The sequence below is a fragment of the Melanostigma gelatinosum genome, assembly GCF_949748355.1.
Source record: "Melanostigma gelatinosum genome assembly, chromosome: 13".
In the NCBI taxonomy this organism is placed as follows: Eukaryota; Metazoa; Chordata; class Actinopteri; order Perciformes; family Zoarcidae; genus Melanostigma; species Melanostigma gelatinosum.
In genome coordinates this window covers 20,483,744-20,507,639 of record NC_136646.1, presented here as the reverse complement: position 1 = coordinate 20,507,639, position 23,896 = coordinate 20,483,744, and the positions used below count along the sequence as shown (strand labels likewise).

Below are 23,896 nucleotides of genomic sequence, written 5' to 3'. Positions count from 1 at the left end.
GCGAGGGCTGCGCCGTCATTGGCTGACTGCTGGTGAGAGTGCGATGCGGATTGGAGGATGTCGGGGGACTGGGATGAAGACCTGTGTAAGAAGGCGCTGGTGCTGGTGGAAGAGCTGTGCTTCAACTCCCCGAGAGGTTACAGCCAGAGTGAACGCTGCCAGGAGTTCAGCTACCTGCTGAGAGGTCGCACCGGACAGGTGGACGCAGGTAACTCACACATTGGGAGCTAATCATCAATCTTTTTTACAATGTCGGCACCAAAGGCTTATACAATTGATCGTTTTCTCCTTAAAAAAAACAGAGTGGCTGTGGTCAGCTGGATTTATGTCAGTTCATGTTCTCCAAAGATAACAAGCTTTTAAAATGGAAATAGTTTCAAAACGTCCTGCAGAATACACCACTGCATCTGCCTATATGCTCAGTGTTTCACATCATTATATAACTACTACAATTTAATATATCCAAGCAGACCACAGCTGCTTCTATATGAAGGAGGAAACTGTGAACTTAATAGACACCTTTCAAGCCTACAAGTCTTTGATACCTAAAAGATTTGGGGAATTGCTTTGAGGAACTGATCACCCACTCAAAAGGAATTTTCTTAATATGAGCTCCAGTGATGATTTTTACGATCCCATTATGGTCTGAATCAAGCTTTTACACACAAGAGCAAACAACATACTTACGATATTTTAAATGTGGTATGTGTTGTTATTAAAGTGGTAAAAGAATATTGTCGCCAAATGTTATCTTTCAAAATCTTCAGCAGAAATGTTTCATTCTTGCCTCAGCAGTTGCGGACACAGCAACATGACATGCTTTCGATTTTAAGGTTTGAGAGGTTTTTTTTTACAAAACTGAGTAGGTGCATCATGCGCAGTGGACTGTATTGTGTGCAGAGTATTGTGTGTGGGTTCTCATTGAAGCATTTGGAAGTGCAATGCGCTGCTTTGCAGATTAGCGTGGATATCTCTGGCTCATTGTATGTTAAACAGGATTGTCTGCATGTTCCCTCTGGAGATTTGGATGGCTCTGTGAAGAAATGTCACACCATGGTCTTATATGGTCTTACCAGCTGTGATTTTTCGGTGTTTGCTGACGGAAGTCTCCGAACCCTCTGAGGAAGGCGACCGCCGAAAGCTGTCAGCGAATGGCTTGTGTAAGCAGCGGAGATGTGTTTGATGTGGAGCAATGTACGCCTCCCAGTGGGCTTGCATCAGTCCTTGATTGACAGGAAGCCTCGGCCTCTCTTCACGGTGCACTTCAGAGGCCTTCCACCCACCCACCTACCCACCCGCTGAATCGCATTTTTATGCTTCGTGGATTAGCGATGGATCTTTGCTCATGAAGGTACAGCAACTGCCCTAAAGAGAGACAAATGAAGGGGAGTGGTTTGGCCCCCCGACAGTCCCCATGCACGTTTTATCACAGCCGTGTCTTATCAGTGCACCTTGATCTGCCAACCACACAAAACCTACTCTTCTGCCTCCTCGCTTTGTTTTTCCCCGTCTAGATCAATACATTAACCTTTCTTATCCTTAAACCCCTCCCCTCTTTAGGTTTTGCTCTAAATCATTGTCATGCTGTTTTCTTCCAGCGCTCTGTTCCATGGCTCTCTCTTTCTCTCTGCCGTTGCCTCTTTGGTTTCTACTCTTTTGACTTCATCAACCCTCCTCCCTTCCTCCCCCTCCCCCTACCTCCTCCGAGGAAACAAAAAAGGGGGAATGAACCCAGTCAGCTTATATGTCTGTTCAACATGTGCACCAATCTGTTTTCAACCCTCTCCCTGTCTTTCCAGGCTCAGCTGGCCGTTCTGTGGTTTGGATCGTTTTTCATTTCACTCTATTCCCCTTCATCACTACTGTCCCGTTTTCTACTTTATCCTACCTTCCTTTGCCCTCGTTTCCTCTCCTTCCGCTCCATCACTTTAAGCTTCTCCTGTCTGCTGATCTCCATCGTCACATTCTCTCTTGCCTTGCTCTCTCCTCCTTTTTTCTCCCCCTTCCCATCCCTTGTTCCTCACTTCCCACCCTGTCTTGTTCGGCACCTCGACAGATCGATGTATCCCTCCCACAACTCGGCGGCCCCCCAATCATATATTTGTGCTGATTAATGACATACACAGACTGATGAATAATTCACCAAAGACAGCGCAAAGAAGGAGAAGCAGAGAAGAGGTGGGGGGTGCAGAGATGGTAGGGGCGATGAATAAAGACACAGTCGCTGAGGAGAAAGCGTGCAGAGGCAGACAGCATGAGAAAAGAAATGACAGCGAGGAATGAGGAATATTTGAGGGGATTATATAGAGAAGCGAGTGAAAGAGAAAGAGAGGGCTGGTGGAGAGCGAACCGAATTCCAGAAGATGTACCCCAGGGCTGGAGGATTGGCTGCTGTTGTCTTGTGTTCACTCATTTGCTCTAAGCCTGGTTGTCAGCCTGTTAAATAGACAATTCCACTCACTTTTGTATGATTTAACAGTGTTGATTGCTTTATAATGCCCATAAAGATACTCTGAATTGAACTAAAGTGAAGGAAAAGTAGTTTAAAGAACAGGATGCCCCTTTTTGGTGATGATTGGCCTGCCTGCAGACACGAAGGTTTGTTAAGTGGTGGCCCTCATCTGGACGGAGCCCAAGATGGCGAGAGGCAAACAATTCCAGTTAGACGCTGTAAGGCGGGGAAGCCTATTTGGTTATCGAAATCTGCACACTGTATCGTAATTAGTCCTCTCGGCCTACTTACAGCCTATGCATATTCATGTTCAGGGCTGTGGGCCGATAGTTAATTTGGGCTCTTATTGGTCCTTTTGTCAAGACAGTCATCAGACCGAAAACATGCTATTCATAAGAAGACTTCAAATGGCTCAGGAAAATTATAATATTGATTGTATATTTCATCTATTTATTTATAAATATCATGAAATGATATTTCATGAAATATTTGTCGGGTATTTACAAATGTATGAACTCATGAATTTACGTATCATAGGCTCCGACATGTGCAGTTGTGCACTTCTAAACATATACAAAACTACAAACGTTCCCTATCGAGTCTTTGGTGTCTGATCTCTTTGACAGAGGCTGTTGCTGGAACTGTCCGGCTGTCTGGTGCTGAAATCGTGCGTTTCTTATATTCTGTACACTTTTTCAGTCGGATGAGTCATACTCCACCCTCCCCACACACATCCTCGCCAGACCCATATTCATCCCACCCCCACTATCTCCCCCCCCCCCCCCCCATCAAACCTCCAATCCAATCCTCCCCACAAACACAATCCTTGAGCCATCACAGATTAAAAGACGTATGAGGAAATGCAGGATGACATTAGAGACAATACTGTGGGTGTTTGTTCTCAATTGTGTCCCCCCACCCCCTACATCACCTCCTCTCCTCTCCTAAGAATATCCCCTCTGCCAACGTTTGCCCCCATTTTAAGCACATTAATTAAATGTGGGACGTGAGCTTCAGGGGATGGTTGCATCAATTTACGCCTACAGCGGGTTCCTTCTCCTGCACTGTGATTTGTGATGTTTTTTTTAGATGTTGTCGTGAAGCTTGTGATGGCGTGTGTGTGTGGATTGTTGATCATGCAATGGCTTACTGTTGATTTGTTGGGCATATTTATGATGTGATAATTAAATACAGGGTGTGTGGCTGTTTTTAGCCATGGTAGCAGCATGGGGTAGTTTATAATGATGGTTTTCACAGACATTCATTCGTCTCAGACAATTAATTCTGACTTTGGTGATCCCCTGACTTATTCCTCCAGGATCACCATGAGGTTCACATTTGTGGGTTTGAGTGAAATGTCTCAACAGCTATTGGATGGGTTGAGGCAGACCAGATCCCAAAAAACAAATGTGGGACAAAGAGTGTGTTTGTGCGGGACAATGTGGGACACCGGCTTCACCCTGTTATAAGCAAATTCCCGGTCTTTGTTGTCTCTGCATTTCCTTTTCCGTGTGCTAATTTCCATCACATTCTGCCTAAATCTACACAGCTTGTGACTTTTCAAACAGCCCCAGTGCTGACAGCCTTCCCTGCTTTCTCCACAGCCATTGGATTAAAGACAGATTTTAGAAAAAGGTCTGTCCTGCAGTGGTTTGACTTTTGAAGACCAGAGCCAAACTAAATGTGGGACATCGTCTCAATATGAGGGATGTGGGACAAGGGATGAAAATGCTGTGCAGTACCACATAGAGTTGGACATGTGCTCTAGATGGGTTACCATTCACATCCCCTTCAGGATGAACTGTAATAACTTTATTGATCCCCTTACTTTTCATCTAGCACCATCTTCAGGTCAATGTTTTTATTTGTTAATATTTGATGTTCTGGTTCATGATTTGTAAAACTATTGGAATTCATGTCAGCTTTAGCTGTAGTTCGTGTTTAGTGCTGATTAGCAGGTGTTCACAGGAAACTGGTAAACATTAAACCCTCTAAACGTCATCATGTTAGCATTAAACTCAAAGCACTGCTGTGCCCCAGTACAGCCTCAGAGAGCTGCTAGTTGCTCTTGTTAAAACCACATTCTCTTCTTTTAAATGCCATTTCTTTCTTTCTGTGTAAACACATACTTTATAATGATGACGTTAAGGCTTCCTTTTGTCTGTTGAATCTTCTGTTTTTCATCTCTTTACTTTCTTTTCCCTCCCCTCCATGTCTTCCTCTGGTCCTCTGTAGAGATCTCTGTCAGTCTGCTGTCGGTCATTGTGACATTCTGCGGCATCGTCCTCCTCTCCGTCTCCCTTTTTGTCTCCTGGAAGCTCTGCTGGCTGCCATGGAGGGACAAAGAGGGCGGAGGCCTGAGCCTGACATCGGGGTTGCTGCCTGGAAGCGCTGGTGTCGGAAGCCTCGGAGGCACCGGGGGCTCGTCACTCTTACCACCATTGCTGCAGAGGAAGGAGGGCCACTCCTCTTCCTCGCTCTACCCCTCCCTGGGCCAGCAGGGCCAGCACCACCCCCATTTCTCTGACCTGGTGGGTTTGGAGAGGGGGGAGGTTGGAGGCGTGGTTGGGGGACCACAGGAGACCCAGGAGCCGTCCTACCTGGACATGGACTCCTATCCCAACAATGCTGGTGAGAGAGGGAGTAAGTTCCCAGAAAGGAGACACTACTCCCAGTCTGACTACAAGAGTAATGTAATGCCTCGTTCAATAACGTCTCATTTTAATACACTCACATGGTACTGAATTTAATACTGAATTCAAGTCCCAATTGCTAACAGTTCACACACAGACACAATTGTGATGCCATTGGAGTCATGTTTCTTTTTTTTCTGTTTTCTGTTTTATTAACTAAACACTTACAATTTACAAATGTGTTAATTGCACAAACACACATAAACATATTGATTAACTCAGCTGTAAGAGATCCATCCCAGAAAGATTGTGATGGTGAAGTGGTTGGAATCGACCTTTTAAGTTTAACAGGAACTTAAATAAGCAGCATTCAGTAAGAGAAGACATTTTCACAAATAGATACTAACTGTCATAAACCGATGTCAGAGATATGTTTAGGACCTGGTTTTATGAACCAGCTCTATGCGTTTTCACTCTGATTTTATTTATTATGTTAAAGTTTATGGCAGTTCTTTCATACCTCTGTGTTATATGCCTGTCATGCTGGCTCATGTTCTGCTATTGTAAACATGTCTACTCATTCAGGACATATTTCCCCTTGGGGATGAATAAAGTATATATCTAATCTAATCTAATCATTCCTTCCCTTCTCTTTTCTGTTTATCACTGTACAATCAATTCGATCGATGATGCTGACATTGCATTACAAAAAAAGGCATTGATCTGAGCCGTTGTAATGACGACGGCCACAATAGCACGAACAAAAGAGACATGTTAGTCATTGAGGATTGTTTTGTTCATTTCACTCTGTTAGGAACTCTGAAGCTGAGTCAGATGTCTCCAGATGTCCCCAACTCAGAGGTTGGAGCCCAGCCCCATAAAGATCTGCCCAACGCTCATTCCCAGCAGCAGGTCACCTCCCGGTTAGTACCGTGTGTGTTATTGTACTGGGGCTATTTGTGGTTTGTCCTCCAGAAGCACCATCACACAACTTGCCTTGATTTGATAACACTTGATATTTGATGCATGCATGTGTAAAAAAGGTGTGTACTGTTATGCAAATCAAAAAAGTGGGTGAACTCCATTTAAATGGTTTACGCTGCATCTCAGATTCTGCTGCTGAATCACACTGTTGCATAGCATCTGTTTTTGATCTGTGTGTGTGCATGTGCTGCACTCTTCACTTAATATTCACCCTCTGAGCTCTAATGTGTCTAGGCCCAAGCCCATGACTCACCAGCTCTCCAGTCCTGATTTCCATGGCGAGGAGAAGGAGCAGGTAACCAGCATTGGGCAGATCAAACCGGAGCTCTACAGGCCCAAGGGCGACCAGGGCGAAGGCAAACAGGGTGACAACTGCGGCAAAATCAGCTTCCTCCTGCGCTACGCCTTCAAGTAAGTCAGCAAGCTCGCATTGAAACAACTTACTCGCTCTGTCAGTGTCCTCTAATTTAGACTTTTTACATGATTGCCACAATAATTTAAAGATCTAAATTTTAACCGTAAACAATGAGGCCATTACATCACCACCAGGTTAGCCTGAAGAAACTGCACTAGCATGGTGTGGGTAGCCCCACTGACTCACACGCATCCTGCTTTGATCAAAATAGAAGCTTAACTTCTCAATGGTTCTTCTTTTCCATTGTCTAATTGCTGTAGCACCAAACGCACCGGCGGTTCTCATTCAAGGTTCGTACTTATACCTCCGGAAAGTGAATCACTGTAATTCCTATACAACCCACGTAAGCGTGAGCCAGGAATGTGCAGGGCTGCCACTGAGGAAGCCAGGCCATGTCATTTTATGTACTGTGTGGCACAGATGGCTGTAGTTACTTTCTTTTTGTTCCTTGGACTGGAGAATTTAAGTACGTCATTGGTGAATGCCATGCTGTGAGGACTGGGTAACGAGAGTGTTTATGAATTGTGTATGTACTGTAAGTCAGTGGCTGTGGGTTGTGGGGAGGAGTGTGCAGCTCGCTTGCTCGGTCTGTCTGTCTGCGGCTCAGCTGCCAGTCCCCCATTTCTGCCCGTCCTCGACATGAAGAAACATTACAACATGGCGAAAGTGCTGATGGTCAGAAAAGAAAGAGAGCGAGAGACCGTTTTAGTCATGAATTATATATGGCGAGCCACTTTAAACAGCAGCCCCTGTCAACGCATAATAACACCAGACCGTGTTATAGCTGGCGTTACAGATACAGAGAATTAGCAAGGGAGTTGGACGGACAGGGAGGTTAATGAAGAAAACTATTCACGCGTCCCTTATTTCCCATTTATAAAGTCACAAGATAATTTATGTTGTGCTGTAGTTGCCTTTCATTACACTTGAGGGGAGCTGTTTTATTGAGAGGAGTAGAAGAGTGGAGGGAGTGACTGAAGGCAGGTGTGGGCATGTTTGCAGATACACACATGTAGAGGTGTGTTAGCACTGAAACCCTGATACGATAGGTATGTTCATGTGTGAGACCCAGATGTTGGGGAGTAACATTCAGAACAACAATGTCAATCTTCCACAGATCCTGTGGGAAAGCCATTTCTATTGACAATCCCATTAAAAGCTGACACATTTCCACTGTGGGAATAACAGCTAGCTTCCAGGCATTGTCTGCCAGGAATAAGGCCGTGAATTTCCCTCTGTGCCTGAGCTGTAATAGGCCTGGTGGATTATGTGAAAAACTTGGTTTGGGTTCAGGCTCACATCTTGTTTGGTTATAAGACACATGAGTGCAGGAAAATTTCATTTCCAGTTACTGTATCTGAGCATTGCCGTGAGCCACACTGGCTTATCACGGTGGCCACCAACGTGTCTCAAAATCATACTGAATTAAAGATCTTAGATACATATTTAAATTGGTCACGGGTTTCTCGTTACAATATTTATCTGGCTGAGCTGGAAATGTAATTTCCCCCAGCAACTTTGCCTGTGTATCGTCTCCATGATTTGATGTGATTGCAGAGTGCGCATGTTTATCCGATTGCCTTAATTGGATGTGATTCAGAGGTAAACATGTGTCCGGATTGGCCGTGGTTGTATTGTCACCAAGCGTATCTTATTTGTGATTGGTACACACGGAGAGAAGATGTTATAACTGCCAGGGTCACTGTAGGCGTCTGCGCCTCTGTTCATTCCTCAGCTCCAAAGTTCACGTTGACCTCAAGCAGTTAATGAAGTGCTGACACACTGGTTAACACGGGGAGACACAGTCTAATGAGGTCTGATTAAAGGCCTCCAAGCCGTCTTCATCTTCTTCTGTTAATTAAATACATAATGAACGGTGCGTGATTAGCAGCAATGTCTGTGGATGGAGCATTCAAATGTAAAGGCGTGTGTACTATGTGTGCTCACGCGTGTGTTCATGTGTGCATATTTGTGTGCGTGACAAAGAAAGGCTCCTGCTACAGTGCTTTCATGCACATTAGTGAGTCAGTGTCTGAGTGGTTTGTTGAGGATCAATATTTCTATTTTTAGAGAAAAGCTGCTGATCGTTACATTTCTGGATACATATTTCTTTAAACATTTTATGCCAATTATCCCAGAAAATTAAGCCCAATGTATTATTCTTTTCTTTAGCAAAAGAACACTTGAAGACTCTTCTTAAAGCCCGAAACTCTTTCTTTTTTTTGCCACATATAATATAAAATATGTACATACACAATGAATGAGTTCGATTTATCGGTTGGTTAAATAATTGTTTGACTTTTAAAAATACAAAAAAAAAGTTCAGTCCATTGGTCCCAGCTTCTGACATTTGAATATTTGTTGCTTTTCTCTGTTTTATACCAAAGTAATATGATTAACTTTGGGGTTCGGACTGTTAATATCAGCTCAATGCTAGCATGGGTTGAGTTTTAGTGTGGCTCCTGCTCTGTATGTATGGCCCAAAGTGAGTGTAGAATAAAGGGTACTGTGTTGAAGATTATTCATGAGACAGACTCATTGGTTGTACATTTGTGCTTACATTTAACATTGATGATAGTGCATGATACAGCTGCAGGGATGACACACAAACACACACATGCTATTTTGGCTGTTCCTAGCCTCAGAGACACAGCACCTCCTACACCAGTATGTGAGTAAAAAGCCTGCAGGTGTGTGTTTGTGTGTGTGGGCTGATCCTGTCTGGGTCTCATCGATTATTTGTGTAAATTTGTGCGACCCCTGCCATTTTATGCCTTTTTATGAGCATGTCAAAGCCTCAAAAGAACATCTAATTGCTGTTTTGTAACAGTTTGTTTATGTATTAGTTTTCATGTCTTTCTTGTTTTAGCTGTTATATTACACATGCACACACACACGCTCACTCACACTCGACACAATTACATTATTATTATTTTTTTCCTTTTCTTTATTTCTTTGTTTTGTTGTATTGTAATGTCTCATGCATATTTAATTTTTTCTTTGTAATTTTGTAAAATTTCATTATTATATAGGTGGAGGCTTCAAATTAGCCAAGTTGGCTTTCTGTCTCTTCCTGCACTGTGATTCATTTATTTCTGTTATGTTTGATTATTTTAAATTTTGTTGTTTGAATTGTGCAAAATAAATAACTCTAACTCTAATAACTCTAACTCATGAAGTTCGCTCTTTTGTGTGTGTGTGTGTGTGTGTGTGTGTGTGTGTTGCAGTACGGAGCAATTGGTGGTGAAGATCCTGAAAGCTCTGGACCTGCCAGCGAAGGATGCCAATGGCTTCTCTGACCCATACGTGAAGATCTACCTACTGCCAGACAGGAAGAAAAAATTCCAGACCAAGGTGAGTCCCACCATACTCTTCTGTATCCTGCGTGTAAACAAACATTCAAACAACATCATCAGGTCTCACTTGTTTCCTGCTGCTCTGATGACCCAGCCTCCTCATGGGGAATCATCACAGTTTCACTAATGTAATCTAATCTAATCAGGGGCATAATTTATTCAACATAATGTGCTTCAGGCTATTACAGGGCGCTGCTAACCAACTACTGTGTGTTATTCTGGTATTTGAGGACAGTAGAGTCAATATTTGTGTACATTTCGGGACATTCTGTACCAGGAAATGTACCCGTAGCCCATTTTATTATTACATTCATTCTGTCAAGATTTATGAGCTCGGAAGCCTTTACAAATGTGAGTAGTTTGAAATCCATAAATATCACTGGTACTTTTGTGCAGCTTGTGAAGCTTTCAGTGACAATGAAGCTGTACCAGTTTGAAATTTCTCCCCCTTGGTTTCCCCCTTTGTGTGACTGTCTCCTGTAGATCACAAAATCCCCTTCAGCCATTGAAAAGAGTGAATGCTTCAATCATTTGCATAATACTGCTCCTCTTTTGTTTAGAGTGTCGATGATTGTTTCATTTCAGTCACATGGAATTTTTACACCACTCATATTTTGCCACGCTTTCATCCCTCCAATTGATTTGAAAAGGGAAACAGACATCACCTCGTAGATGTTAGAGCGTTGTGTTTCTGGTTTCTAAAGGCACAATGTCTCCATCAACCGCATGTTTAATCCAAAGCTAACAAGTAATCATCGAGTGCTAATAAGCCGGAGTGACAGACCCACTGACGCAGTGACAAAAGTTAGATTTGGAAAATCGAGTGTGTCACCTTTTAATTATCACCAGCTTTATTGCATGACAGCATTTATATCAAATGCTGAACAGAAAATACATCCCACCAGTTAATCAACAAATAGTAAAAAAATAAATAGCTTGGACACTGAAAGTGAAATGCTGTCTGCAATGTGTTAAAACATGATGAGCAGGAAATTAATCGTCAGACGGCATTTTCTGATTTGAAAAATATGCGGTTGGTTTGATTGGTGAAATAGAATGTGGAAACAGTGTTGATGCTTCGATTGTATTTGAAATAGTTCAATTGAATTAAGAATTGTGACATATTAACAAAACATTATGGAGGGAATTGTAGTGTAAGAATTGTTTTAGATATATAGTAGTTATTATTAATAATTTAGTGTGCAATATTTTTGTTGCTGGGAAAAAAACATTAGTGGGAGAGGGGGATACATGTGTAGCTATAACCATGAAATAGTTATGCGTATGTTTATTTTTACAATGATAATAAAATACGGGGGAACAGTAATGTAGTTTTTGGGTCCAATGTTGAATCTATCTGATGCTCAAACAATTACGCCGGATACGGCTTCCACTCACAAACCTTCTGTTATTGGACGACGTATGTGGTCAGTTGTTAATATATTGACCAATGAAATGTTATTTCCTCCATGTGGTAGCAACTATTTTTGAAAAGTATACATGAGTAATTCTAGCAGAGGTAGTGGCCGTTACTCTTAGTACTTTACGATCAAAACAAATCATTGAAAATGTGGGCAAGAGCCCTTATTACAGTGCAAGACTGTGGTATGGGCTGTAAAGAAAAGTAGTCCCATGTTAGCAACCTTTTCACTGTAATTATGCAGTAGGGTATGTTCCCTCCTCATTCCTTCTACCAATTGGTGTCCCATATAAAATAATGACTTTAATTTGTGGTATTTAATGTAAAGTGTTACTAAATTCTAACTCTGTCTGTCTCTCCCTCTCAGGTCCACAGAAAGACCTTAAACCCAGTGTTTAATGAGACGTTTCAGTTCGGGGTGCCGCTGAGTGAGCTACATTCCAGGAAGCTGCATTTCTCCGTGTACGACTTCGACCGCTTCTCCAGGCACGACCTGATCGGTCAGGTAGTGGTGGACAACCTGCTGGACTTCAGCGAGGGCAGCGGGGACAAACCCGTTTGGAGGGACATCGTGGAGGGCACCGCGGTAAGGACAACGCTCTGCTGCAGACATGATTGAAGCGGAAGCCCACGTTAGATTAGATTAGATGGAATTTGAATGAGCCTCGCGGCAATATCAGCCCACTGCAGATTCAAATTATGGGCTTGAGCTGTGGTAAATAAGATAGAACCAGGAATTGAGCTTATCAAACATTAAACAAGTGACACTTTCAATTCTACATTCCAAGTAGAAGAGCATGCATTCATCGTATGAAAATTAATCTGAATTACAGTTTAGAAGAAAGAAAAAATTAATGAAATTCATAAAATCGTACAGCAGTATAAAGCCAAATGGTAAATATGAATACGATAAGATTTGTGCACACGTGGGTACATACCAGTATAATATAAAGCAAATATGTTGATATGTTGTTGTTTACAGAATTAATGAGAATGTATTCTCATTAACAGCTGGACACAGGATGTACATGCATATATACACGTCTAAGATTCAAAAATATAAGTAATTTTAGGGTTTACAAACTAAGAAAATTCAAGTTTTCAATATTCAACAAGCCGTATTGTTATTTCCAAAATTCAACAGATTTTGGATCAGGATTTGGATCAGGTGAAGTCGTAATATCAGGTTCATAATAATCAATAATAATCAACCGAGCCTTCATGTAATCGAATGCTTCTCCTTCCTGTGAGGTTATGTAGAAGTTCAGACGAGCAAATGTAAAGTCTGGAGTTATACGGAGCCGGGGAGTGACCAGAGAGAAAAAAAGAAATGTACCGAGGCCACGTTTTGGTTAAATCGTGCACACAAGATGTAATTTGCTTCACGTAAAATCATTCCTACGCTTTGGTTGATTTGTGAGCAAAAGAGATAGTATAGTATAGTACCTATACAAAGAGCCAACAGAGCAGCCGCTGACCATCGGACTCAAGTCCACCGGTAACCGGTTTTCCAGGGCCTTCCCATTCATTAAGTCAATCGAATCCTCCAAGTCAGCATATTTCCAACGATATAATCAAGCTCCTCGTTCATAGCAAAGTACGAGTATCTGTCCATACAACCACGGTCACGTGCATGAAACAGGTGGCGGCTGTAATGAATGAATTGGCCTTGTGCACTGCCAAAGTTATGTAATTGTTGAATTAGTGCACACAAATTACTCAAAAATCTAAATCATACGAACGATTTAATCAAATTGAAATATATCTCGTGCACACCAATAAGTAAATCGTGATCTCAATATTTATTTGTCTCCCTACGGCCACTCCCGGGCTCAGTGGAAACAAAGTACATCAATTCAGATGGATGATTGATGAAATAAAATATTCCAATGCCACCCATTCATAAGTAATTCCATTTTCAAGATCAAGTGTCTTGTGTTGGTTAAGTTTGCCTTTCCTTACAGGATTCAAATTATGATGGTCTTTACTTTCAAATCGCTCAGAGAAGCATGCACATTATTGTTTGTTGTCTGAAGACCATATACTGCGTAGAGAGGATGAAGAGAACATCTACACTTCAGACTGGAAGTGGTCTGCAGTATAGATTCATTCAGAGTCTGGTAATGTAAAAGCACAGCTCAGAAGAGTCCAGATAGATTCCTGGAAAGGCACGACTGGCCACATCCAAACTTTTTATCACCCACTGCCAAGTAGATTTATACAAAATATTCATAGAACGCTATTAGGAAATTAGACAGAGCAAAGTCTTGAATTGTTTTGGCATGGATATTTCATATATTTAATTCGGTTAAAGTATCAGCCTCTTCGCGTATTCCAGTGTTTCACCCGGGGAAGTATTGATTGGTGAGGTTTAAAGCCACTAAGGGAGTCATCGTGCCACAGTGTGACCTGAATAACAGCGGTGTCATTACTGTGGTGCCACAGACACCACAGGCAGCGGGAAGATCAGTAAATGGAGAAGACAGTGGGGGGGTATAAAATGCCTGGAGAATCGTCACCTCTACTTAACGCTCTCCTCCACTCGGGGACATCGACAGATTGCCATTTGATTCATTTCCAGTGACGGCACTTCCCCTCTGCGTAAACACTCTGCCTGTCCGCCTTAGGATGCCTGCTGTCACCCGCCGTCCGTCACACATGTAGCTCCTCTCTGGCCTAAAACAATCAGAACACAGCGCAGCAAGGACATCTGTCTGTCTGCCTCACTCTGTTTCTGATGCCATGTGTGTGTGATCACACCGTCCTTGCTCCATTTTTGATCCCTCTGTCTGTCTGTCTCTCTGTCTGCGTGTGTGTGTGTGTGTGTGTGTGTGTGTGTGTGTGTGTGTGTGTGTGTGTGTGTGTGTGGTGACCTACAGGAGAAGGCTGATCTCGGAGAGCTTAATTTCTCGCTGTGTTACCTGCCCACTGCAGGCAGACTCACTGCGACAGTCATCAAGGCCACCAACCTCAAAGCCATGGACCTGACTGGCTTCTCAGGTAAAGTATTAACACACACACACACACACATCATGCTGCTGATGACCTCCAGCAAGCAGTCTCTGGGAAGCCAGGAAATGGAAATGACAGAGAACAGCTGTCTAAAAAACAGCCACTGGGGATAGATGTGGATTCCTTGAGTTATTTCAGGTTTATGTCTGGCCCAACATGCAGTAGATATATTTTTCATATGTAAACATAACAAGTAAACATGGTGTCATTTTTTTTGGAATAAAATAATAATTTAAATTCTATTTAGCACCAAATGAAGAAGTTTTCTCCGCCTACAACAGCCTCAACAGAGCAGAATGAAATGCAGCTGCAAGATACAGCATGTTGCGTTCTGACTGAGGAATGCATCCCCATCTTTTGCTGTAAAACCAAAAAGTCTGTTAAAAAAACAACAACAGAGTAAATCACGACCTGAAGTAGATGAAGTGTGTTAAGGGAAGTGCAGAAAAAGTCAATTATCATAAATCTTTGCTAAATAATTCCTGAAGTGCATCGAGCATCGACAGATTGATCGTTTCTAATTTTGAAATCTATAGAATTCAGAAGTTAGATCTATCCTTCAAGACTTAGAAGTGGACTTATGCATAATGAATATACTACCCGAAGCTATGAAGTTAATTACTGTCAAACAAAACAATCTGTAAAAATGAGTTACAATGTGTTCTGTTGCGATCAAAATCAGCTTGCAGGTGTAGCACCAATCATGTCTGCAGTGAAAAGACAAAAACAACAGTTTTACCCGTGAGACAGATGTTAAGAAATGTGATCGCTAAAGCTACTATTGAATTAACGGAAGTATTATAAAGGGTTTTATTCTTTAGTAATCCGTCACTTAAAGACTTGATTGCAACGGCAATTTCCTCTCAGATTAAATGAGATTTCAAACGCTAATGACCGCACGGTGTAATTATTGCCACGGTGATCCCCGGATGATTGCAGTGCCTTGAAGATGCTTTAATATGCAGCTTAAAATGGAGTCGTGGGTGTGTTTGTTTTCCCTGGCTGCTGCCAGCGAGCGGCACATGTTGAATGGATAGCCGAAGTGATTCAACCTGTGCTGCTTTTCTCCCTTTGTGTTCTTAATCCAGCTTTGCCAAGGTGACTTGATTTTCATGCCTTTTATGTGTTACAGACGCGGATACCTGTGAGCACAATCCCTAACAGCGTTTGCAGCTTATCGTCTCCGCTTATCTTTTTCCTCTCTGCTTTCTCCCCCTTTTTCTCTGGCTCCCTCTCTCTTTCTGCTTCACTGCTTCTCATCCCAATTCCTTCTCTTCCTCCCTTCTTCCTCCCCCACTACTCCCTTTTTTCCATACCTCTCTCTTTTCTCATGCCTCCCATTGTCTTCCTCTTCCTCTCGCTCTTATCTCTCCTCCAGACCCGTACGTGAAGGCCTCTCTGATCTGTGACGGGCGAAGGCTAAAGAAGAGGAAGACCTCTATTAAGAAGAACACGCTGAACCCCACGTACAACGAGGCGCTGGTGTTTGACATTCCCAATGAAAATATAGAAAGTGTCTCCATCATCATCGCCGTGATGGACTATGACTGGTGAGCAAGCTGAGGTGTTGTTATATTGTAGCACACTCCGGGGGATTTAAGATGAAAGTGATCATTACTGTGAAGTGTGCTGCTCACTGAATATGTGTCTGCACACAGCAGAGTGATGTTTGCTGTTGCTTTTGTGTCCTCACATTTTCATGGTGTTGCAGCTGTGTTGAACACGATGAGGGCTCCCTCATGAGTCAGACTCTTGGTGGACGTTCCCTGTTTTACACAGACAAGCACCTCATGAATAAGCATGATTTATGCTGATGGAGACGGAAGAAGCGTAACCCTGCCAGTGTTCGTCTGTCTGACGGTTGCAGCAACACTTGGCTGTTTGATGTGTTTGTGTATAGATGCCCTGCCTCCCTATTATGTAGTCTGCCCTCCATTTGGCATCTCCATAGGTGTGTGCTTCTGTATGTTTGTGTTCGTGCCTGCTTCTCCGCTAACATCAAGCTTTTATGCAGGGCTGTGTATCTTCGTGAGCTGCTATTTAATATCCTTCCTCAGCAACTGTACTCTTTACCTGTAGTCAAGGTTGATAAATGAGACTCTGTCTGCCTGTTTCTTACGAGCCCTGTCTCCCTCTCTCTCTCTCTCTCTCTCTCCCCCTGCTTTATTATTTCCTCGCCCTCTCCCTTCCTCCATTCACCTCCCTCTCTGCCTTGTTATTTCTCTCTGTCTCTCCTGTCCTTGCTTCCATCCTTTGCTGCATGTCAGTATTGGTCATAACGAGGTTATAGGGATGTGTCGTGTGGGCAGCGAAGCTGACGGTCCAGGGAGGGAGCACTGGACGGCCATGCTGGCCAATCCACGCAAACCAATAGAGCACTGGCATCAGCTTGTGGAGGTAATGAGCACAGGATCATGTGTGTTTGTGTGTGTGTGTGTGTGTGTGTGTGTGTGTGTGTGTGTGTGTGTGTGTGTGTGTGTGTGTGTGTGTCTGTGTGTGTGTGTGTGCATTCATGTGTCATTTCCCACCACATACGTTATGTTCAGTTCTTCTGTTGGTTCTGGGCCTGATAACCAAAATTATTTTAACAATTGATGATCGTTATTATTAGAAGTAGTGAAAGCAGCAGCAGTAACGTTTTAAGAACAGCAGTATAGTAGTAGTGATATACCTATAGAAGTACTAGTACAGAAACATTAAAGTGTCATGTTCACATAAAAGTTTTTAAGTATTAGCAAAAGAATTTTCTACATTTTCAAATTAAATGAGCTCAATAAGCTGAATGGGCCATTATATAGAACGCATTTTAATTAATTTATATGTTTTTGGGGAATTCATCTGTACCAATGAATCATTTTTAAAAAGCGAATTGGTGTGCTTGCCAAACCTTAATCAAAAGAAAAGCAATTACTAACTGAAGCTGCGAGTTATAAATATAATTCTTTCCTTCTGAAATATTTCTAATATAAGACACAACCAATTAACAAGTAACATTTCAGTGAGATATAGGGATTTGTTTTTAGAAAATGCATCGTGATTATCTTGTTGAATTTTTAGCATTACAGGCATATTATTCCTAATACTAGTGAAATGAAACCAGCTTAAATATGATACCATTTCATCAACCTTTCATTTATTTCAACTCATTGTTTAAAAAGTGTTTCTTTTCATCATGAATAATTAACAATTCTGTATTAATTATCTGTATTTCTGAATCAAAATTTGTATTTCCCTGCAGGAAAAGGCAATTGGTACATTCGTGTCTAAGACTGCTACGGCATCCTCCCCTAAGCCGAACATCGTGGTGGACAGTCCTCACTCCGATTAAAACTGTGAGCCTCTCTTTGTGTCGATCAGACTGTTTCTTTCTCTTATCTGCATGCTTTCACACACACTGTGTGACTACTTTTAGGCAACAGTGCATTGGAATGTACCTCACTAGTCCACATACAATCCAATTTCTCCTTGATTTCTGCTTGCAAACAGGCCTCACTGTATTGGAACCTTGAAGTGCATCCGTATACTGTGCATCAAATGCTCTCCAGTCAGATTCACAGAGGAAGCCTTTAAAGGCATGACCTGTGTGATAAAGTGAAGGCTGTGGTGCCATCAGAAGCATCTGTATAGTCTTGATGTTTTGGGTTATGTAATGCATCCCCCCCCCTCCCTCCACACTTACATTACTGCATAGTGTTTATATATTCTCTCGCCCCCTGCTGTTTCTCTTGCTTAATCTGCCTCTTCTCCCTTATTCTCTTTCCTCAGGTCGTTATCATCTCTCCAGCTCCAGACTTTTATTTTCTTTCCTCTCATCTGTGAATAATTCTCTCCATCAAAGAAAGAGAGACGCGGAGACACTGCTTGTGTCCAACTGCTAGTGCTGTTTTGCTCATGCTAATGAATCCTTCAAGTCCTGCGCAGAACAAACAATATCCATCACAAGCTACACTTTTGAGCATCAGACCACACATTTACAAACACATGCAGACACTAAATGGTACAGTAGGACTGATTTCGTAACTGTAAATGTGGGATCTAGCAAGGGAACAGACACACACAACTTACACACACACACACACTCACACACACACAAATACACAGTTTGCAATATGTGCATATTTCATGTGTGCTTCAGATTAGTGTAGTATTTCATCTAGGAGGAGCGTGATGTAACAAACTTTTCTCGCTTGTTAAAAAAAGAAAAAGAAAGCCATCCTAGAATGGCCATTTCAACCAGGACCAAAGGTTCATGCCCTTGTACAGACTATAAAAGAAGAAAATCACTATGTCGATATTTTTCTTTGCAATATTGGTGTACAGCATCTGCCGTACTGTATGGGAAAACATCTCACACAGTGCTTAGCAGGACAAACTAATTTGAGGTGGATTCTCCCGGCCATTTTGGACGCCTTCTCCAGGCTCCGCATCCTCTTGTTTCAGACTGAACTCGCTTATTTTCCACAGAGGACAGACGACAAAGCGTCCAGTGGTCTTTATTGATGTCAGAGGAGTCGAAAAATGAGGACAGACTCATCGGTTTGAGCATGTTACGCAACCTTGAAATGTGATCCTCTTCCTCATGCTTTTTGTTACCATACTCATGGTGCTCATCAGTATACATGTTTTTTGTTGTTTTTGTGATACAATACACATATATCCATCAGCAAAAGAGTTTATTCATGCCATTTTTACAGTCCACTGAAGATGCGATGGTGTGACTATTTGATCGTCCTCTGCTTTCTGGCCAAACTGACAGACTTTTCCTAGTGTAGGACTACACAGGTTGAACAAAACCTGCCTTTAGGATCGGACCAGCATCTGTTTGGAGTGCACTCGCTAGAGGATGTATCCCACAGGGAAGGATAGCACCACTCTGTTTTATTTTTCTATCATTCCAGGACTGTTTTTCTTTTCTTTTCTCAAGAAGTCATCATCCAGCTTCAACTAAAAAATGATCATGTCCCTGACAAGACTTTAGAAGGACACACATGTCCGTATTGCTTTTATTAGTGTGTTTCCGTGTTTGTGGGCGTTTGTTTTGTATTTGTGCGTGTCTGTGTGTGTGTGTATGCCCGTGTGTCACTGTGACCTTGTGTGTGGCACGTTTCTGTGCTCACTCCCTCCCTCGTCCTTTCTCTGTCTTTGCCTCCCTCGCTCCCCAAATCCCGGCATCCACAGACACAGAAACGCTCGTCTCTGAGCCAAATGTGTCTACTGTCCCGTGTCTTTACAAAGAGCCATTTTGTGTGTGTGTATGTGTGAATGTGTGTGTGTGTACTATACGTGCCTCATTGCACTAGGTTGGGAAACACTGTCTGTCATAGACATTAGTTGGTATTGTCTGTGTCGTAATCAGAAATCAGCTGCCAATCATTCAACCCTCCTCTCCTCTCTAACCCTTTGGCTGATGTAAGTAACTGTGTTGATCGTGTACTTCTTTCAGTGATTTGTGTACTGTATGTCCGAAGGAAAGAAAAGATGGCACAGTGATTGAAAATTGAATTGTTGGGGTGAGTTTACGTGAAGGAATCATTTGTTGCGGCCTACAGATAATGACAAATTTAGATCCCTCTTAAAGCAAGACAACAAGGAGGAGGAGGTGTTGTGAGAAAATAAGCGCCTGGAATTTCTGCACTTCCTGTGAAAAGCGATACAGACTTATGTCTGTCACTGCTACTACGACTGCTACTGTAACCTCAGCAGAACAACAGTACAACACCTCACTACAGCTTCTTGCATCGCTATCGTTGCCGTTTCTCTCTCATCCTCTCACACACGCCGTCTGTGCAGGATCGTGTGTGTTTCAGGGTGGGGGATCTAGTTTCGTTCTCTTACTCACCGGCGTGCTTGATCGGGTATACGGGAGATGACACATCCCGCATCATACCTGCAAGTATTCTGTGTGCTGCTGGGGGATTATCGACCAGCTTGTATAAGTAGATATGGTATTGATTCATTGGTCTCAAGGCCCCATAATTCTCTCTTTCCCAGCCTTTCTCTCTCTCTCTGCTGGTGTCTACCCTATTTAGTCCTTGTGTTACTGCCTGGCGATAGATTACAAAACTCATTGTGGAACCAGCACATTCCCTTATTCTCTCTCCCCTCCCTCTCTTTCTGTCTAATTACTGTCTGATTACTCATTCTCTCATTTTGTTCTACAGCAATCCCCCCCCTCACTCTACCTTCCCCCTCACCTATCCATTTCTCTCTCTACTTTTTTTCTATCGCTCCCTCTGCTATCTCACATCCCTCCATCTTGCCCTCTTTCTTTCTGTGTATGACACCCCCCTTCCGTCCTCTCTATTCTCTCTCGCTGTCTTGTCGTGTTAGTGCAGTTCTGAATGGTCATGGGGAAACATGTTTGCATGCTTATATTAACATGAATGATGTCAACTTGATGCAATGAAGAATTATATAAGTGATGCTTTAAGCAAAATCTGACAATGAACTTGATACTAATACTACTAATGACGACTAAATGGAGACCCAGCAATTGTTTATCTCTGTGGTCAAAAACAACGATGATGAAAAAACATTGTTTATGCTGTATTTATCTTTCTTGAATTGGTATTCTTTTTGATTTTCAATTGTTTTTTATATATATAATTTGTTCAAGAGGTTTACTTTTTTATTGGTTAAGGCTGAGAAGTTGATTGAGGGGTTCAGTCAGGGCGATTGTTTCCGTCGGGACAGCTGTGCCAGGGCGCAGGATATCGGTGAATGTGTAAGTAACGGTGTGGCTGAAGCAATGGTCATGGAAATAAATGATATGTATCATCCAGCGTCGTGTTTCTGACTTCTTTTCATCCACTGGGTGGGTAGGCAGGAGAGGTGGTGAAGCTACTGTCACACATCCCAGGCAGTGTGCTATATTTATATTTTGCAAGGCCCTGGGCATTTCCGATGTACACAGTCTATTTTTGACTCAGGCATGGGAGGTAAGACGCTGTACCTGGACAGAAGCAGCCTGAACACAACTTTGTTTTCAGCACTAAGCTCTCTTACTTTCTGCTGTGCATTACTGTAAGTCGTGTGCAATTATTCAGCCACTGTGTCATGAATTCTTTATTGTGGCTGCATTTTGCCTAAATGCAAAATGCAGCACTGCTGCCTGCCCTGTGTGCCTTGCTCAATCTGGCCTATACCTATTTCTACACTTTTTAAAAACTCATATTTGTCATGTGGCTATTATCTCTCTCAAACTAATAGTGACCTGCAGCTCCAGCACTTCAGCAGAGGGAGGACGAAGACTGAGCTCAGATGTGCAGGGGAATGACAGAGAAGGAGGAGTAGGAGAGGATGAAACAAATGAAGGATGAAGAGCGAGAGAATGCCAGAGTGGAGGAGGAGGAGGACACAAATGGGAAAACCTGGAGAAGAGAGGGGTATAGCTACATACAGGATGTGTGTGGAAGTGGAGACAGGAGGTGGAGGAGGATAGCTCTGTATATAGACACACTCATCACGGGGCACCGGCAGCATACTGCCAGTGTTAACAGTTCAAGAAGAGCAAAACACACACGCGCACATACACACGTGACAACGCACCAGTTAACGCTGTAGACTTTTGAGAGAAAAGTGGAGGGGGGGGGGGGCTGCTGTCTCCATGGCAACGTTCCCACCATGCAGAAAAAAAAAATCATTTATTCGGAAAGACATTTCACTCAGTTCAGTGAGCTGAAAGAGGCAGAGAGGGAGGGGGAGCAAGTTAGAGACTGGGGGAGGTGTGTGCACTCGAGCTGTTTGTATCACACTGGAGGGATTTATTTAAAGTAAGCTGACAGAAAGGCATTAGCTCTTAATATATCTGATTAGATTCCATAGTCATTAGGATTTCCCTGCAACAGCTTTGGGTGATACTTTGGTGTTACAATTGTCTTGACATCTGCCCTCTAAATGTACATCTATGTGATGTTTAAATTCACTTCGATGACATTACCTGCAGCACCTACACATTGGGAAAACCTTTCGTGACTGAAACTCCAAACTTTTGTTTTCTCATCTTAAAAAGCGCTGCGCAGAGGGAAACCGACCTTTTTATAAGAGCACTTATTATGCCACGCATACCGTTTTTAACATTTTTTTCAAACACTATAAATAATACCCAAAACCTTTCAAAATAATGAATTCAATGAGCGCATGCAGGAGCTGGTCCCCAGGAGCTGACCTTCTCTAGACATTGCTTTCATGAATGAACTTAATGAGATTCACCGAACAAACAGAAACTTCTGTGAAACATCCTTTGACATTTCACCTCTGCTGTCATGGCCTCAAATTAGAAATGGAAGTTAAAATGCAGGCCCTTTTCATCACTCAAGACTGCTACTGCACAGTGTCGGTGCCAGACTGGATTGAAGAGCCCCAGAGACTGGCATGAGAGGGTACAGCCCAAACACTCTGGGTTCTTCTGGTAACCCATGTCAGTGTATCACCACCTGGACCTCGCAGGCATGGAGCAGCCAAGGCAGCGACCATATTTCTCATTCATATTTTATTACGTCGTTCTCTGACCAACACAAAAAAAAATACAAAAAGAGAAAACATTGTCTGGTTTTCCAAAAGGCACTTCCAGAGAGCAGGCTTCCTGTAATTGCTTGGCAACTGCTGACACTGTGTGTGTTGACAGACATATACAAATCTTCACGAACCATTCTATCAGTTTGATTTTGGCCACGAAGCTCAGTCAGAATAAAAAAGCTCTGTGTATGTGGGCATAAAACTTCCCGAGGAGAAACCTTTCTTAGGCCCTGTTTACCGATGCCTGGATAAAAAAGCCGCTTGAGCCCACATGTTCTTGCCCTTCCTAGAATTTGGGTTAAAGTGATAGGAGCATTGTTTCTGTTGGAGGTGAGTTTGATGAGGTCTGGAGCCCTTTGCTCAACGCTGTGCTGACTGTGATATGCTGTTGTTGGACCCACAGAAACAGTGCCGGAATGGTTAGCCGCTGGTGCATAGCGCTGATCTGACAGCAGGTTAATATGCTGATTGCTGCTGTAGTCATTACGCTCTGTTTCTATTTTCAGCGCTGAGGATTTGGAGGGGATGGGTGCTGAGGAGAAGATCTTGAATGGAAAAGCTATGATAGGGAACTCACGCACACCATCTAAACCTGACAACCAGGTTCATTGTTTCAAGTAGCAAATCAGCAACATTTTAGGTCCATTTAGATATCATTAAGATAATGGTTAGAGGGTACATTTTTCTAAGGAAGTCCATCAGTCCTTCAGAACTATTGTCCCTTGAGCTTTTATGTAACTTTACTCAGTCTAAATATATACATACTGTACATACCAAGGCCCTAAGTTACTATCTGTAACGTTGCCTCTCTGATGAAGACCAGACTGTAGATATTTGCTGACATCTTCTGGATATCTGGTTCAACAGCACTTAGAAATCACGAGTGTTCTTGCAGAAAGCTCTGTTTCTAACTTTAAAGAAGAGAATATTATTGTTATAATATTGATACATTTCCTTTTATTTTTATGTGAACACATCTTGCATTATTTTCTCATAGCCCCAGCCAAACGGAAATATGTTCCCGGGGATATATCCAGAATGGGCTGATCCTTGAATGGTGCATGTTTCAAATGTCACCTCATTTTCTATGTGCTCACTGTAAGAAGC

General features: G+C 42.6%; 1 protein-coding gene across 2 annotated transcripts; it reads left to right on the top strand.

Moving 5' to 3' along the window:
• syt3 (synaptotagmin III) lies at positions 1–21,002 on the top strand. Of its 2 annotated transcripts, none has more exons than XM_079282286.1 (11): positions 1–208; positions 4,688–5,083; positions 5,900–6,008; positions 6,304–6,480; positions 9,712–9,838; positions 11,628–11,846; positions 14,140–14,260; positions 15,651–15,822; positions 16,540–16,669; positions 17,511–17,604; positions 18,038–21,002. In XM_079282286.1, the coding sequence occupies exons 1-10, from the start codon at positions 58–60 to the stop codon at positions 17,598–17,600; spliced, it is 1,692 nt and encodes a 563-aa protein (XP_079138412.1). In that variant the 5' UTR covers positions 1–57; the 3' UTR covers positions 17,601–17,604; positions 18,038–21,002. The 2 variants fall into 2 exon arrangements, with proteins under 2 accessions (XP_079138412.1, XP_079138411.1); XM_079282285.1 differs by having other exon boundaries at positions 4,688–5,095.
• The last annotated feature ends 2,894 nt before the right edge of the window (positions 21,003–23,896 follow it).

Bases quoted from the DNA above. Each gene is read 5' to 3' on its own strand.
- syt3 (XM_079282285.1), top strand. From the start codon at position 58: ATGTCGGGGGACTGGGATGAAGACCTGTGTAAGAAGGCGCTGGTGCTG. The intron at 209-4,687 runs GTAACTCACACA...GGTCCTCTGTAG, and splicing joins CACCGGACAGGTGGACGCAG to AGATCTCTGTCAGTCTGCTG. The intron at 15,823-16,539 runs GTGAGCAAGCTG...GCTGCATGTCAG, and splicing joins GCCGTGATGGACTATGACTG to TATTGGTCATAACGAGGTTA.